Below are 14,360 nucleotides of genomic sequence, written 5' to 3'. Positions count from 1 at the left end.
CAATTCACTCATATGGTGAACCTAAATGAATTTGAGTGTGAAGTTGTTTTAAGGTGGCAGCAATCCGCTTTGGTCTTTCCTCTGCTTGAACTAGTCGTTATCTCATAAATCTGGTCAGATTTAAACTTAATTTCTCCAAACTGATGTTGTTCAAATAGCTATCTGCAACAGGTAAGATGTTATTTTATTTTTCATAACCTTTCCACAGAACCTCATGCTAAAAGTCAAGTTGATTTAGGTAATATATTCTGTCAATTTCATGTAAACTGTTACCTATTTTTCTAAAATTTCTTCTAATTCTCTGCTCGGTCTGTGGGGCTCTTTAAGAAACTTACCCTCAAAAACCTTCAGATTAGAAGAAATGTCAACTTTACAGACTGTCACCCTCCAACAATCACTTATTTAATGGAACAAGAATTGGCAAAACAAATAAAAAATGTTCATTAAGTCTTGAAAGACATAAAAAAACAGATTTAAGCTGATGGCCTGTAGAAGTTTATTTCCCTTGAACTCTGAAACAGTTCAATGCTGCTACAATGGACACTTTTTTGCACACATTTAAACACGTTAATGCTGTCTTATGAGGTAAAATTATACAAATATAAAAATACATCTTACGGTCACATATTTTCCTTTCCAAACCAAACTGATTCACCACATTCAGCCAGGTCTTACAGAAAAAAATCATGAAACTTGTTGCTCCTGTCCATCTGCAGAAAATGGTCATTTTGACATATGTTTCGTGTTTCATGATAAGAAGGTGAAACTGAGCAGTTGGTAACCAGTGAATATTTAATGAATACCTTTAATATCTAATCCTAAACAAGCAACTTACTTTGTAATGTAGGAAACAGCAAAAACAAAACCTCAAAATGACACATCATATAAAGTTACTTTAAAATATTTGTACTTGAGATGGAAATAGATTTGATTTCAGCCAAAGCTGTGTGCGTAGCTCCATTTATCCAAATATTTTCACCTCAAAACTGACTGTTTTAAGCCATGAAATGTGATGTAACAGTCCTGTGACGACACTGTATTCTTTTATGTGTTTAAAGTCGTTTCCATTAGCAGGAAAAAACGAACCCTAATTAATAGATCCAGTTTCACACTGATAAACTGTATTTCTGCTGTGAGACTTTGCTCTAAACACACACACACACACACACTTGCACCACAGACACACAAAGGTGCAAACGAGTCACAGCTTCTCCAGGTAGAATACAAATTGAAATGTGTTTCCCTAAAAAAAAAAAAATACTCCTCGTTTTCCAACAACAAACCATTTAGTTCTGATTCTGACATGAAGTCAAACGTGGTGATAAACTCACTGAATCCAGCAGCTCATTTTCATTTGCTTCTGAGTAGTTTACTGTCTAAACAGCATCGAGGTGATCCAGAAAATAAATGTAAGAGGAGTTGACTGGTCATGTACCACCAGTGATATAAATAAAACAAGTCTGGCTTATCAACATTTGAGTTTGCTGAATGTAAAGCTATAACACTGAGATGTTTTCTCATCGTTTTTTTTGGTTTAGGTCCAAAGTTTAGCCTGCTCAAACTCTTGTGTCTTCCTCCTCCTCTTCCTCCTCTTCCTGTTGGGACAGGAGCTGGTACTGTTCGTTGCCCACCGGCAGGAAGACAATCCGGGAATGCTCTCCCTCCGAGGAGGGGGCTTGATCGGTGGAGCTGCACTTGGTGTACAACTCCCGGTGCACCTCCTGGCCGGGCCCCTCCTGGGGAGGAGCGCTGAGGGCCCCGCGGTTCTTCAGCGTGGAATGGACGTAGCCGACAGGCACTGGTAGGCTGGCGAAGACTATGAGCAGGACGATCATAGCCAGGGCCCAGCCCGGGTACTTGAGAGTCATCTCAGAAGCCTGGGAAGATGAAGAGGCAGAGGATGAAGAGAACAGAACGTGGGCAGCTTGAGTCTTTTCACACTTTGCAAACTAAAAGGGAGACAGAGCTGGTGAAGAAGAGGACAATGAGGCTAAAAAAAGTTATTAAAAAAAAAATTAGACAGATAAGATTTCAAACGCACAAGTGTTTTAATATTCATATTAAATTGTGGAACATAACTGGTTATTTTGACTTTAAACGTCTTGAATGTTTGCTGGTATTATGTAATCTTACTGAGGTCTGATTCCAGGCGGTGTACGTGGGCGATTTGAAAACCATTCGTAACAAACTGGCAGCCAGAAGACCGATCATTGCCAGCAAACACACGTATTTCCACAGGTATTTGTACACCACTGGAGGGCGCCACTTCAGCATGACTTCAATATCATCCAAAAAGCTGCAGAGTTTGGGAAACATTTACAGAGGATCCATCTTTTTAAGAGGCAAGGACAGCGCAAACAAGTCAAACTGAAGTATAATATTTTGGGACAATTTGTCGGAGGTGTTTGTTGTCACTTACCGATCTGTGCCATAAACCCACGCCACACTAATGGTTTCAAAAATGACAACAATAACTAAAGGTAGGGTTGCAGAGTAGTCGTCAAACATGGTCACAAAGTAGTTGCCAGAACGCTGGGTGAACAATAATCCTATCACAAATCCCAAAGCACAGCTGAACACTGAAAAACAGATCAAAATGTACATTTTATTCCTTAAGTGTCCAATATTTAACTCAGTGTTTTTTAAACATACTTTATTTGCCAGCAGTTAAGGTCAAATGTTCAATTTTGTCTTAGTTTATATTTCCAACAATAGACAAGGAAAGAATATTTATTGTATAATCTCTGGTGCTGTCTCATTAAAAAGCGACCCTATGTAGTACCGGTGAGCAGGGTCCGATGACGTCCCAAGAGGCTGAAGTTGTCCATGAGAGGCGTCAGGATTCCCTGCATGGTCCCAAACATGGTGCTCATGCCCAGGTTGAGCAGCATCAGGAAAAACAGCGTGGACCAGAAGGGGCTGGCTGGGAAGAGGGCCATGACTTCAGTGAACGCTATGAAAGCCAGGCCCGTCCCCTCGACACCCTGCAAAAAAAAAAAAAAAGGTAGAGAAAGTGGGAATACATCAACATGATACACACTGTAGTCCTTCTGCAGCTTTAAGGGTATAGATCATTTGATAACTTAAACACAGCAAGATAACATGACCTGTTACACCTTGTCTTGTTTCTTTAGCTTCACCTTTTGTTTCACTATCACAGCTTGTTTCCATTCAGCCTGGAGACTACAGATCTAATGTCCCATATGGTTTTTTTATTATTTTTTTATGTTAGCACCTCCCAGATTCCTGAGGGGTTTCTGGGAATATAAGCACACTGCCTACAAACTATCACTACTATTATGTAATGTATCTTACCGGTGGATTAAGTTTGAGATGTGTAAATTTGCCTAATTGGCAATTTAGTTTTGGATCCTTTTTCAATGCAGCTATCAGAACAACACTGACTTCCAAACAAACTCCCAAATGGGATAATTAGGAATATTGTTTTGTATTTTGTCATATAATACCATATATATAATTTAGTATCAGTATTAAATTGTTCTTTTTTGTCCTCTGACTTCTTTTAGTCTTTCATTGTCTTCTACCCTGCAAGACACCTACAGTTCTTGACCTCAAAAAACCTCTTTGCTTTAAAACTTTCCACTCATTTAGTGCTTTATTCTGCTGCAAAAAATATATACTGAATGATGTTCATTCAGCTGATTTTTTTAAGTCGCAGACATTTACATCTAAACACTCTGGCTTTGTAAAAAACAGAAAAAAGAATTTAATTCATGACAGCTTTGTTTTTTTTCAGATTATGTAGAGAAACACAATTCATAAGGAACTATAAATGCTTTGAGGCAGTAAGCATAGCATTGGTATTTAGTTAGCGGTGATTGATAACTAATGATGATACTTTTAGATCTTTGTCTAAACTCACAGATAAAAGAAGTATATTTACATTTAAACTACAGTTTCTTTTTAACAAAACACTTTAGTCCAATATCTGTAATTTTGCTTGAGTTTATTGCAATAAACTATAATATCTTTTCTTTTATCAAAAGTCAGTAAGGTCATTAATGAGAGGCTGGATGATAATACAACTAACAGAACTGATTTACCTTAAAACAGTTTTAATCTTCTTCAAAGTGTTAGATGATGCTTATGTTTGTAATATATGTTTAAAGTATGTGCTTTAACTGCCTTTTTAACAGTAGTAACACTGAAAGCTGTTTCTGGCTTCAAACTTTTGTGAAACATCTTTTTTCAAACGACCAGCTTGTTATTTCATCCTAATACCTTGTTCATCTCCTCCTCCAGATTGCAGTCAGTGATTTTAGGCCCCACCATGGAGCCATATTCACTGAACCACTGTCTGTACTCAGGTATAGACACAGACTTTGGATCTGTGAAGTTGAACCAGGGCCACCAGTGTTGATTGGATCCATTAGACGCCATAACATTTAATATACCAAGATTTCTGCAAGAGATTGAAATAATCAACATAATAAGACCTCCTCAACACATGGATTAAGGGTGAGTCAGATAATGCATCATTTGATCTGATAATTAAGAAATTATTTTAGGAAGTGGTTCCTCCATGCACAAAAACAAAAAGACGTACTCAGCTACACAGTCTAGTGCAATTGTCTTGGCACGAAAACCAAGCACAACAAAAACCACCAGTGAGGCCAGCACAGATGTCATGAAGTTGATGCTGGAAACCAACAGCGCATCCCGGTGGCAGTTGTTGTTTACTGGATTGTAGGAGGAATAGGCGATGACGGAGCCGTAGCCCAAACCGAGGGCAAAAAACACCTGCGTAGCTGCCTGCCGCCACACCTGGACGTTACCCCAGATCTCCAGCTGAAAAATACAACAAAAGGAAGTCTCACAGAGTCACCAGTTTTACAAAATGTCTGGAAAGTTGGCACTTTGTTTCTCTTTTTTTTAATAAAAAAGAGGACATGAGTCTGACAGCTTTGGTTTGCTTACTTTGGGATAAAACATGTAGGTGATTCCGTCGATGGCACCGTCCAACAACAACCCTCTGATGAGGAAAATAAAAAGCACCACGTAGGGAAACACCGAGGAAAAGTACATCACCTAACACCAGAAGAAACACAATAATTTATGTATAAGAAAACTTAAAAAAGCAAAAACTCTTCAGAAAACACGGTGCTATTTGACACAAAATTAAAAAACAAACTATCAAATCTGTTCAGCAGTTAAAAACCCATAAAAGCTGATCAAAACCCAACTGCATGGTGGTGGTAAAATCATGGTTTGGAGCAGTTTAGCTAAATTCAGTCCATGATAATCATAGCAAATGCTAAAAAACAAAAGTTTTTATTCTTTTACCATGGTGGGACACATGAGATATTTTGCTGACAGTTTGGATTGTACATTTTCTGTGCAAAAGTCCTCAGTCATGCCATGTTTTTGTAATTTTAAATAGTCTTGGTTGATAGTTTTTCAGTTTTTTTTTAGGGCCTTTTGACCAGGGATCTCTTACCCTTGCAGAGGACTTGATGCCCTTGATCATAGCCAGCGACACGATGGCCCAAGCAGCCAGCAAACATCCTGTCATGATGGGGTTAAACTCTCCAGTTTCGTCTATGGAATTTGTAATGTTTAAAGCTTTCCGAAACCAGAAATATGGCGTGGGGGAGCTACTCGCACACTCCTTCACTGTGCATCAAAGACAGACAACACTGTAGATGTTGTTCCTGTGTATAAAAGGCGTCATGTTTGAATTTGCTTCTTGTGGGTACCTGTTTCGTTGATGGTGACATCAGTTGGACACTGGTGCCACGGCAGAGGATACTGAAAGGAATTACCCAAGTAGAACAGGCTCCATGCAATGATAACGTTGTAGTAAAGAGCCACGTAAAAACAAACCTAAAGAAGAAAACAAGATTTTCAATAAATACATAAAACGCAAACTCGCAAATAAAGCATTTCTTGAGTTATCTGAATGGGAGAACTGAGAACTTTGTAATCTTGGTCACTTTTCACATCGATGAAGAGCTCAAATAACAAGTCTCTATAATAAATGCTACTGTGCTGTAAAGAATTAAAGGTACTGCAGAGACAAGTGTTACACAACAAACTGCTGCTCTCAAGTTACAGCATGACATGATGTCAGTATCATCTCCAAATATACACACAGGGCTGTGAGTCATCAAAAGACAGTTAGCTTACAGAAAAGCCCAAAAAAGGGGGCTGTGTGCGCGTAAACCTTCAACAGCGAAAGAAGGCATCGATTCTGCTCACGATTAGATCCTGCAATGCTAATCTTTGAAAGCTAAAGAAGATATTATCAGCTGTGAGTAATCTTTCTGCACTCAACAACCTGTCATAGTTGAGGTGAGTTACAGCTCACAAAAAAAGAGCACACAGGGGATTTCTCTGCTTCTTTATCTTGGCTTTAAAAAAGTAATCCGAAGTGTGACTTGTCCAAATATGCTCACCACGCAGCTGGAGTAGCCGATCCCCACCAGCTTTGGGGAGATGTGCTTCCAAACACCAATGCTGCCTTGTCGAATACTTTGGCCAGCAGCCAGCTCCATAAAAAACAGAGGAACTCCAACAATCAGCAGCAGAAAAATGTACAGAAGCATGAAGGCTCCTTGAAGGATTGAGGGAAAAATCTGAGTTAGAAGTTATCTTTTGCTTTCCATTTATCCGACTTTGCTTTGGTTTTATGCAGTCATTGTAGCTTTTTTCACTTGTAAGAAAAAAAAAAGAAGGTTCTTGTGTTTAAAATCTTTCTGTAAAGACACTCACCTCCTCCGTTTTGGTGGCAAAGGTATGGAAACCTCCACACATTCCCTAATCCCACACTGAAGCCAACCTGAGCCAACACATACTGGATCTTAGAATCCCACGCGGGCCGATCTCCGCCGTCCGGCTCGGCTCTGTCCGAACCGGGCACGGCTGAGAGCTGAGTTTCAGACTGACCCTCTTCCAACCAGGACCTCTCCTCGTTTGAGTCCAGCGCAGGCTTCTCCATCTGGTCACAAAAGAAAGGTTAGCACTGTACCGTCCAGATTAAATGAAATATGTTGTACTGATGCTGCCTTTTAGCACATGGTGAGTAATGTCAGAGTCAAATATTCCCCATACACCTAAACACTAACTTACTGCTAATGCACAGACAGAACTGACAGCATTGGTTAATGCCAAAGTTTTAAACAAAGATCTTACACAACCCGTTAAGCTTAAAGTATTTGTTGGGGATGACGCTCAGCTATTCTCACACCACGTTTTAGCTCAAAAGCTATAAAATCGACAGCGTTATGGCTGTTTATAGTATGTGCTTCATAAGATTGATTATCTGTGGTGGTTATCTTGAAACAGGTTGACTCCAAAAGTTCATCAGTGGTGTACATCCAATAATTACTTCCTGAGAGTTTCATTTTTTTTTCTGTTTACTGGTTCCCCTACATCTTAAGATCCTTTAAGTTTTATTCAAACTTCTGCCATCTTTTCTCTGCCATCCTCCTTGCAGATGAGGTGTGTCTTCAAGCCGTGGTCTAAATAACTCTCTAAGGCTTTCGAAAAATTACGATTGATGCTATGATGTTGTCATAAATATATAAGGATCTCCAGCTCATTTAAAATGAATCAGATCAGTCCACTGTAAAGAATCACACCATCTTCAGCTTGTGCCGGGCTGATCATACCGGCAGATTCAGCCCAGGAGCAGATGGTTTGTTTAAAAAGGGATTTTCAGATAACTTCTAGATCAAAGTCCACAATCACAAACAGACTGTACATATTTGACTTACATGGAATACGTGCCAGGATGAAAAAAGAGTAGCCTTTCCATCCAAAACTAATATTTGACTGTGTCAGTGAGCCTATAGATGGGGACTTCTTTGAAATAATGGTGTCACAGCACATAAACGATAGATAAGAGTCAAATCATCTGTGAACTGTGATTATGGGACTGTTCGGGTGTCTTTTTAACAAATCTCTAAAACATTAGCAAATGCAGAGGAAAACTGTTTAAAAAGCTGAAATAAAGAAAAGAAAGAGATGTCATACAGTTGATGTGACAAACCCTAAGCGATTATGCAAACTTCCTGTAAGAAGGTGTGTAATCTAAAAGGAGCAGCAATGCACAAGAAAGAAAAGGAATCTGATATTTGTTTGACAATATAAGAAAAGGCAAACAGTTACCACAACAAATACTTATGAAAGTTGACTTGTTATGAAGGGATCTGCAGCAGCAGTTTGCCAGTTGTTTCAAGAAGCTGCAGGGGTAACAGAAGCTTAATTTTTGGATGTTCACGTTTACAGTCTAGCATTGTCTTCTCAGCTCTTTTACTAGGCACTGCTGGGATTTGAACCCAGGATTTCCTGTTTACTAGACAGGCGCTTTGACCAACTAAGCCACAGCACCTTGCCTTACGTTAAGCATTGTCTCAAAGGTACACATTTGATATTCCATTGTTAAACGCAAGCGTTACAAAGATAGAAAGTCAAAGCACTGTGATAAGACTTATCTCTTAAGAGGACAAGATTCTACCAAGGGAAACAAAATTCAGCAATTCAAAAAAAACTAAGCCCACATGCATTTGAAAACAGGAAAAAAATGAGAGTTTGATTAATATTATGATGAGGCTGACTAAAATCACGGCTCGAGGGCCAGAAGCAGCCCTTGGACAGTTCTTATTGCCCCTAAGTGAAGTGTCTGAAATGAAAACATAACAACTTGAAGTAAACTGACTTACGACACGCTTCATGTGTTTTAGCGTCTTGGTTACTATCAACTAATTCAGGTGTGGGCATCAGGGACAGTGGAGGTCAACTGGCTTGGCCTATGATTTGTTGCAGTCCAAGCAGTTCTTTGCAGTCTTGACATTATGTGTGCTGATTTTGCAGTATTGTGCAGCATAAAAAACAGCATTTTATCTAAAAGGAAAAAGACCTGAAACTGTATTTTTCCCAATTCAGTGTGTGGCTCCTAAGTTGCTTTAGCAACTTCATCGTGGCCCTGTGGAAATAAAATGTATCTCCAATCAATCTGATCATGAGAAAAATGTAAGGCTTTAAAACTGCCAAACAAAAATGTTTTCTATCCGTTTGTGGAGTGCTAGTCTGAGCTCTGTTCCCTGTGTGTGTGAATGTGACCTATCTAGGTGGGAACTGAAGGTTCTTTTCAAGGGTTACTGAGTATAATTTGTGTAAAGAAAGGAGGGGAGTGGGGTAAGTTTCTCAATGGTCCCCACAAAAATGGCAACAAAGTCACTAAAAGAAAATTATACCAGGTTCTGTCAAAAGAACACAGTCCTCCTGAAAGAGAAAACCATAAACACAGCATCTAAAACTGACTGGATTTAAGCTGAAGACAGGCTCAAATGGCAAAATCGTGTTTCATGTTTCAGAAATAAAACATCAAGAATCTCACAAGCAGCAGCTTGTCTCAGCAGCTGAATGTCACCACTGAAAAGTCAGCTCAGGAGGGTGGGCCAGATCCAAAATTGCTCGACACGAGCCGAGCTGGCTCGGAGATTTAAAGGGATCAGGATCGTTTGAATGTGCCCTTGTTGGTAACAGCTAGTGAGAATGGAAAACTACAAGAGGTGCACGAGCCAGGGAAAACAAACGCACATGGCTGCTCCGGCCACGCGGCCACATAGTGCACAGACTTACAGAAATACGACAGCAGAGGAGAGTGAGAATGGAAGGAAAATATGCAAGCAGAAGTGTGGAGAGGAGTGAAAGTAACGTGAGCAGCAGCCACGCGGTGAAGAGTGGGAGTGAATCAGCTGGGAGGTGTTGGGTTTGCATTGGTTCACGCTGTGGGTGGTGCACCTTAGCAATGGTTTTACATTACAATTTACATGATTTTAAAATTTAAAAATCCCTTTTTTCCTTTAAAAAGAAGTCTTCCAGACAGCTTTTCTTCCTGCAGTTCTGAAACTGTGTTGCAAACAGAACTACATTGTATTTATCTTTCTTGCTTTCTCTAATCTTAAATTATCTTCTTGCCCCATGGGTGCATTTCAACAGCCCACACACACACACACACACACACAAAGCGCTCCCACAGAGAAGCTGTATAATTTTGCTGTTGTTCACTTCGAGGTATCTGTGGGTGTAGCTGGAAAACAAGCAACCACCATTCTGTCCGTAGTGGTCCAACCTGCCGATCTAAAATTAGTGAACTTTACTTTTCTATTTATAGAGGCACACATGTTTTCTTTTTTTTCTTTTTAAAGAAAAAACCTGACTGTGAGTTTAAAAATGTTAGACTGGAGTCATCACAGGCACAGAAAATTACTGACAAGAAAAGCAACTTTGTACATTAATTTACCAAACTGATGCCTAATATTGTCCACAATTTACACAGTAAACACAAATATTATGAAGAATGAAGTCCATCAGGGAAACACATACAACCACCTCCAAAACTACTGGAACAGTTTTGCTGTACGCAAAAAAAAAAAAAAAAAGCTTCAGCTGTCATTTCCAGGTGTTTATGTTTAGATCACTAAGAAGGTAGAAAATATAACATTTTTCAGTGAAACCGCTCATTTATTAAGTGAGCGAAACTTTAATCTTTCCTGTAGCCGTTGGGTGTTTCTGACTGCCGCACAGATAACAGATAACCAGTAACAACCTTCATCAGGAGGAAGAGGAGGAGGGTTTTAGACCGGCAAGTTTAAAGTCTCCAGACTTAAACCCCACAGTTTGACTCGCTGATGAGATTAAAGCAAGAAACTAAAAGGAGGCTTCAGTGAAAGCCTGAAAGAGCTTCTTAAAGAATTATTTTATTAGATTATTAGATTGCAGGCTGGATTCAGTTCAGGCAAATTAGGGATTTACAACTAAACAACATCTACCTTAACAAATCTTAATTATTGCCCACGGCCATGAAAGGCTGATGATCATGTATCTGTGTGAGTGATTGTTTGTTTGTCTGTCTGTTAGGAAAATATCTCATGACCCACTGGATGAATTTTAATAAAACTCTTGACTGATTGACGTTTGAACCCAGCCTTATTTACAAATAATCAGCCTTAGCAGCACAAAAACCGGCTAAAACTCAGTCAACAGTACAGATATTGAGCTACAATCTGGTATGGTAGTAGCTGAGAGTCATCCCCAACACATGCTCTGAGTGCCACCCACGGCGCAAGATCTTTGCTTAAAACTTTGGTTAACTACTGGTGTCTGTTCATAAAAACGCTCACAAGCCTGTGGAAGGATTATAATGAAACTCTCAGAAAGTACTTCTGCTCAACTAAAGACTGGTCGTTTTGTTACACCATCAATTCAGTTTTATAATAAATCCAGATGTAAATACCTAGAAATAAAAGCTAAAATGTTCATTTATTGTTTCATAATTATACTTTGTTCTCATATGCTTTCAGCGTACAACAACAACACAAAAGCCTTGTTATTCTGCTCTTTTTGTGGGAGACTTTGTGTACTTTTACCTAAAAACTTCCACTTTGGGGTAACTGCTGTACCTTGTTTGAGTCCTTGGAGCTCATAACAAAACAACAAATTCCCAGTTGTTTTTCTAATAGCATATAATTACTTCTGAAGTATTCTGTCTGGTTTAATATGTTAACATAAAGGTTTGCAGATATGCCAATCCTCCACAAGCGGTCAGAATAAAAGCTGCCTGTTTACACAAACAAGTCTGCAGGTCAGCTTCATGTTTAAAGAGAAATAAGAGGCTTTTTCCCCCCTCAGTTTGAGTTTCTCTGCTAACTTGTAACATCCAGCATCCCCTCTTGGGCCAGGAATAAACAGTCGGACTTATCAGGCCATCAGCTTCTTGGCTATGTGTTTAACTTTCTTTTAAGTCAACTACTAACTAATCTGCAATGTCAATAAAACAGAGGGGAAGGGGGGAGGGGGGGAACCTTGATTTGCTTTGTCAGTAGTTGCAATCAGTTGCACAACAAAAATAAAAAAAAATCTGCTGCAGTTCTGAGATAAGTTGGCTGTGAAAACACACAAGTGACTGGCTGTCAACACGTGTACAAGGTCAAAATATAGAAAGCTCCATTCCTGGACTGCAGAAAAAAAAACCTACAAGGAAGCTAACAAGGAACTCTGCCTTTAAGATGCTGCGGAATAAAAAAACACAGTTTAATCAGTATATAATGATGTAATACAGCAGAACTGAAGTGTAAAACTCATTTTTTCCCACTCTCTTTAAGGAAATGAGATAAGGAGCAAGACTCTAACTACATGGGAACATTATGGACTGTATATTTTATGTACATAGTACCTTCAGGTGCTGAATGTTGCATAATTCAGCTGTCAGTCATGAACACATTCAAATATTCCAATGGCTCATGGAAAAATACCATACATACAGTGTGCGCTGATACACACTGGAAAAAAGAGAAACATTTACCACACAGGGCTGCATTAAATCTAATTTAAAATAATAAATATCAAAGTGTTAGGTTTCACTTGAGAGTGTTCATCATATCCACATCCAATCAGTGCATATGGATCAGTTATTTTAACATAGGAACTAAATCTAGAGGAATAAAAAAACTTGAGCAGAGGATTAATATTTAGGTTGATTTATGCTGCAAAGGATGTAAAAAGTAACATAACTCCTGCATTTGACTTGCATTCTGTAAAAAAGGTCTGCTGCTGAATGTGGAAAAAACTCTAGTGCATGTGCAGGAAAATGATCTGAAATTAGGGAAACCACAATCTAACAGCACTCAGATTAGTCAAATAACAGTAAATTATACAAGCAATGCTTTTAATTTTACTTACAAAGAAAAGCAAGTGGATGAGTTTTGCAGGGGCGTGCAGAGTGAGGACTTTAAAGCCACATTAATACAGAGCAAAGGCAAAACAAGGCTGTGTTGTGGACATACCATGTGTGAGAGTCCCACAGGAGTAGAGTTTCCAGGAGTCCTGCTGCTGGTGTTGCTCTCGCTGCTCGTCTCCTCACAACACCAAACCTTTCCTCTCTATCTTTGTAGTTTTTTACCAGGAGAGTATTTAATAGAGTAAAAGTTGCTCCACCTGGCAGTTCTGACAGCTTCAGTCTACTTTTTTTTTTTTTTTTGTACTTGAGCTGGAACAAACTGTCGTCTGAACCGCAAGAAGACACGAAGGAGAGCAGCTGAGCCAATGAGGAGACCGAGGGGGCTGAACTACCCTTCCCTAAAAACAGGGGGACAGTGGGGCAGGGCGACACATGACTGAAAGCTACAGCTTCTCTCTTCTACACTGCATGCTACAGCTCCTGATATCGCCTAAAGCTCGATTTATCTGCATCTTACTGAGCAAACTTACAGAAACTGGAGCTTAGATAGAACAAACAGCCAGTAGTAAATGTATGTAAAACTATGGCAAGCCCATGTATCATTTAATAGTTACACTTTGCCACGTTGTATCCATGCAGCTGACTTTCAGTTGATTATATAACCTAAAAATATTGTTGATTGTTTGTGTACAATGCAGAACAGTGTCATACTGTAAACTATATGGCAGTGCAGGTTAAACACTTGATATCTTCACCTCCTATTAATGGTTCGTACTCAGTGGGTACTACTTTATACTCGTGCACTTACTGTGTATACCTTCTGCTTTTATGTATCGTTTACTGGAGTCACATACAAATATTCTATTTCATGATTTAACTGAATTGTAAATAAATCATTAATTATTATTGAAGAAAAAAAATCATAGATTAGAATATGTTTAAGTTAAACTTTTATTTAAAAATTTTGCATCTGGTGGATATAGTACTAAAAGGCATTTTTTTGTTTTAAACAAATAAAAGCAACAAAATTTTCCACCCATATAAACTGTTAGATCTTGTGAGTCATTGAATTCACACGCAGATCACCGTCACCCCTCTCCCTCCTGAGGGTCGTCAGGGCCCTTGTTAACTTGGTTTGCATGTGAAACGTTTGAGTCACTCGTATCAAGGTGTGAATTGGTGTGAAATAATCTTGGAAGCACGAGCTGATCAGATTAACAATGAACCTCAATGGTTCTCAAGTTAAAAAGCCCAACAACTGTTTATACATTTGAAAGTCCAGACATTTCAAGTGTTAATTTAAAGTTTATTTCAATGCTAATGTGAGGGCCCCCCGTTGATTAGAGGCTCCTGGGACTAGCGCCCATTTGTCCGTGTTTTAACCCATGCTAGACTCATCCAGGGGGACTTTCCCAAACCAAATGTGACACATGACCTTTTCAGGAAGTCCAAGGTCTACCTTGAGGTGTCCACTTGGTGGAACATGTCCAAAACACTTACAGGTATCAAGAGGACGTCTTTACCAGATGTCCAAACCACCTCAGTGGCTCTTTCCATGAGGAGGAGCAGCGAGTCCACTAAGGAGCACTGATTGTACACTGATTGGTAATTGACAACTTTTTCATTAGAAACAGCTAAGATTTACTTGTATTTT

At 39.2% G+C, this 14,360-nt stretch overlaps 2 protein-coding genes and 1 non-coding gene across 3 annotated transcripts in view; all 3 read right to left on the bottom strand.

The window, feature by feature from the left end:
• Positions 1-14,360, bottom strand: part of mapk8ip3 (mitogen-activated protein kinase 8 interacting protein 3) — a gene marked incomplete in the record, with an annotated part of 1,049,817 nt that overhangs the window by 158,828 nt on the left and 876,629 nt on the right.
• On the bottom strand, positions 480-13,024 carry slc6a16a (solute carrier family 6 member 16a). The gene is made up of 12 exons (XM_017428094.3): positions 12,813-13,024; positions 6,733-6,958; positions 6,417-6,574; positions 5,718-5,844; positions 5,459-5,634; positions 4,939-5,049; positions 4,568-4,809; positions 4,243-4,423; positions 2,783-2,984; positions 2,420-2,579; positions 2,134-2,296; positions 480-1,877 (listed from the first exon to the last, which is right to left on the bottom strand). Exons 1-12 carry the CDS (start codon positions 12,813-12,815, stop codon positions 1,557-1,559), a joined length of 2,070 nt encoding a protein of 689 aa, XP_017283583.1. The 5' UTR covers positions 12,816-13,024; the 3' UTR covers positions 480-1,556.
• On the bottom strand, positions 8,280-8,353 carry trnat-agu. The gene has a single exon. It is a non-coding gene; the product is annotated as a tRNA-Thr (tRNA).

This window comes from Kryptolebias marmoratus, linkage group LG12 (genome assembly GCF_001649575.2).
Source record: "Kryptolebias marmoratus isolate JLee-2015 linkage group LG12, ASM164957v2, whole genome shotgun sequence".
NCBI classification, from domain to species: Eukaryota; Metazoa; Chordata; class Actinopteri; order Cyprinodontiformes; family Rivulidae; genus Kryptolebias; species Kryptolebias marmoratus.
Note: the sequence above shows the minus strand (reverse complement) of the source record. Positions and strands in the feature narration are given on the sequence as shown.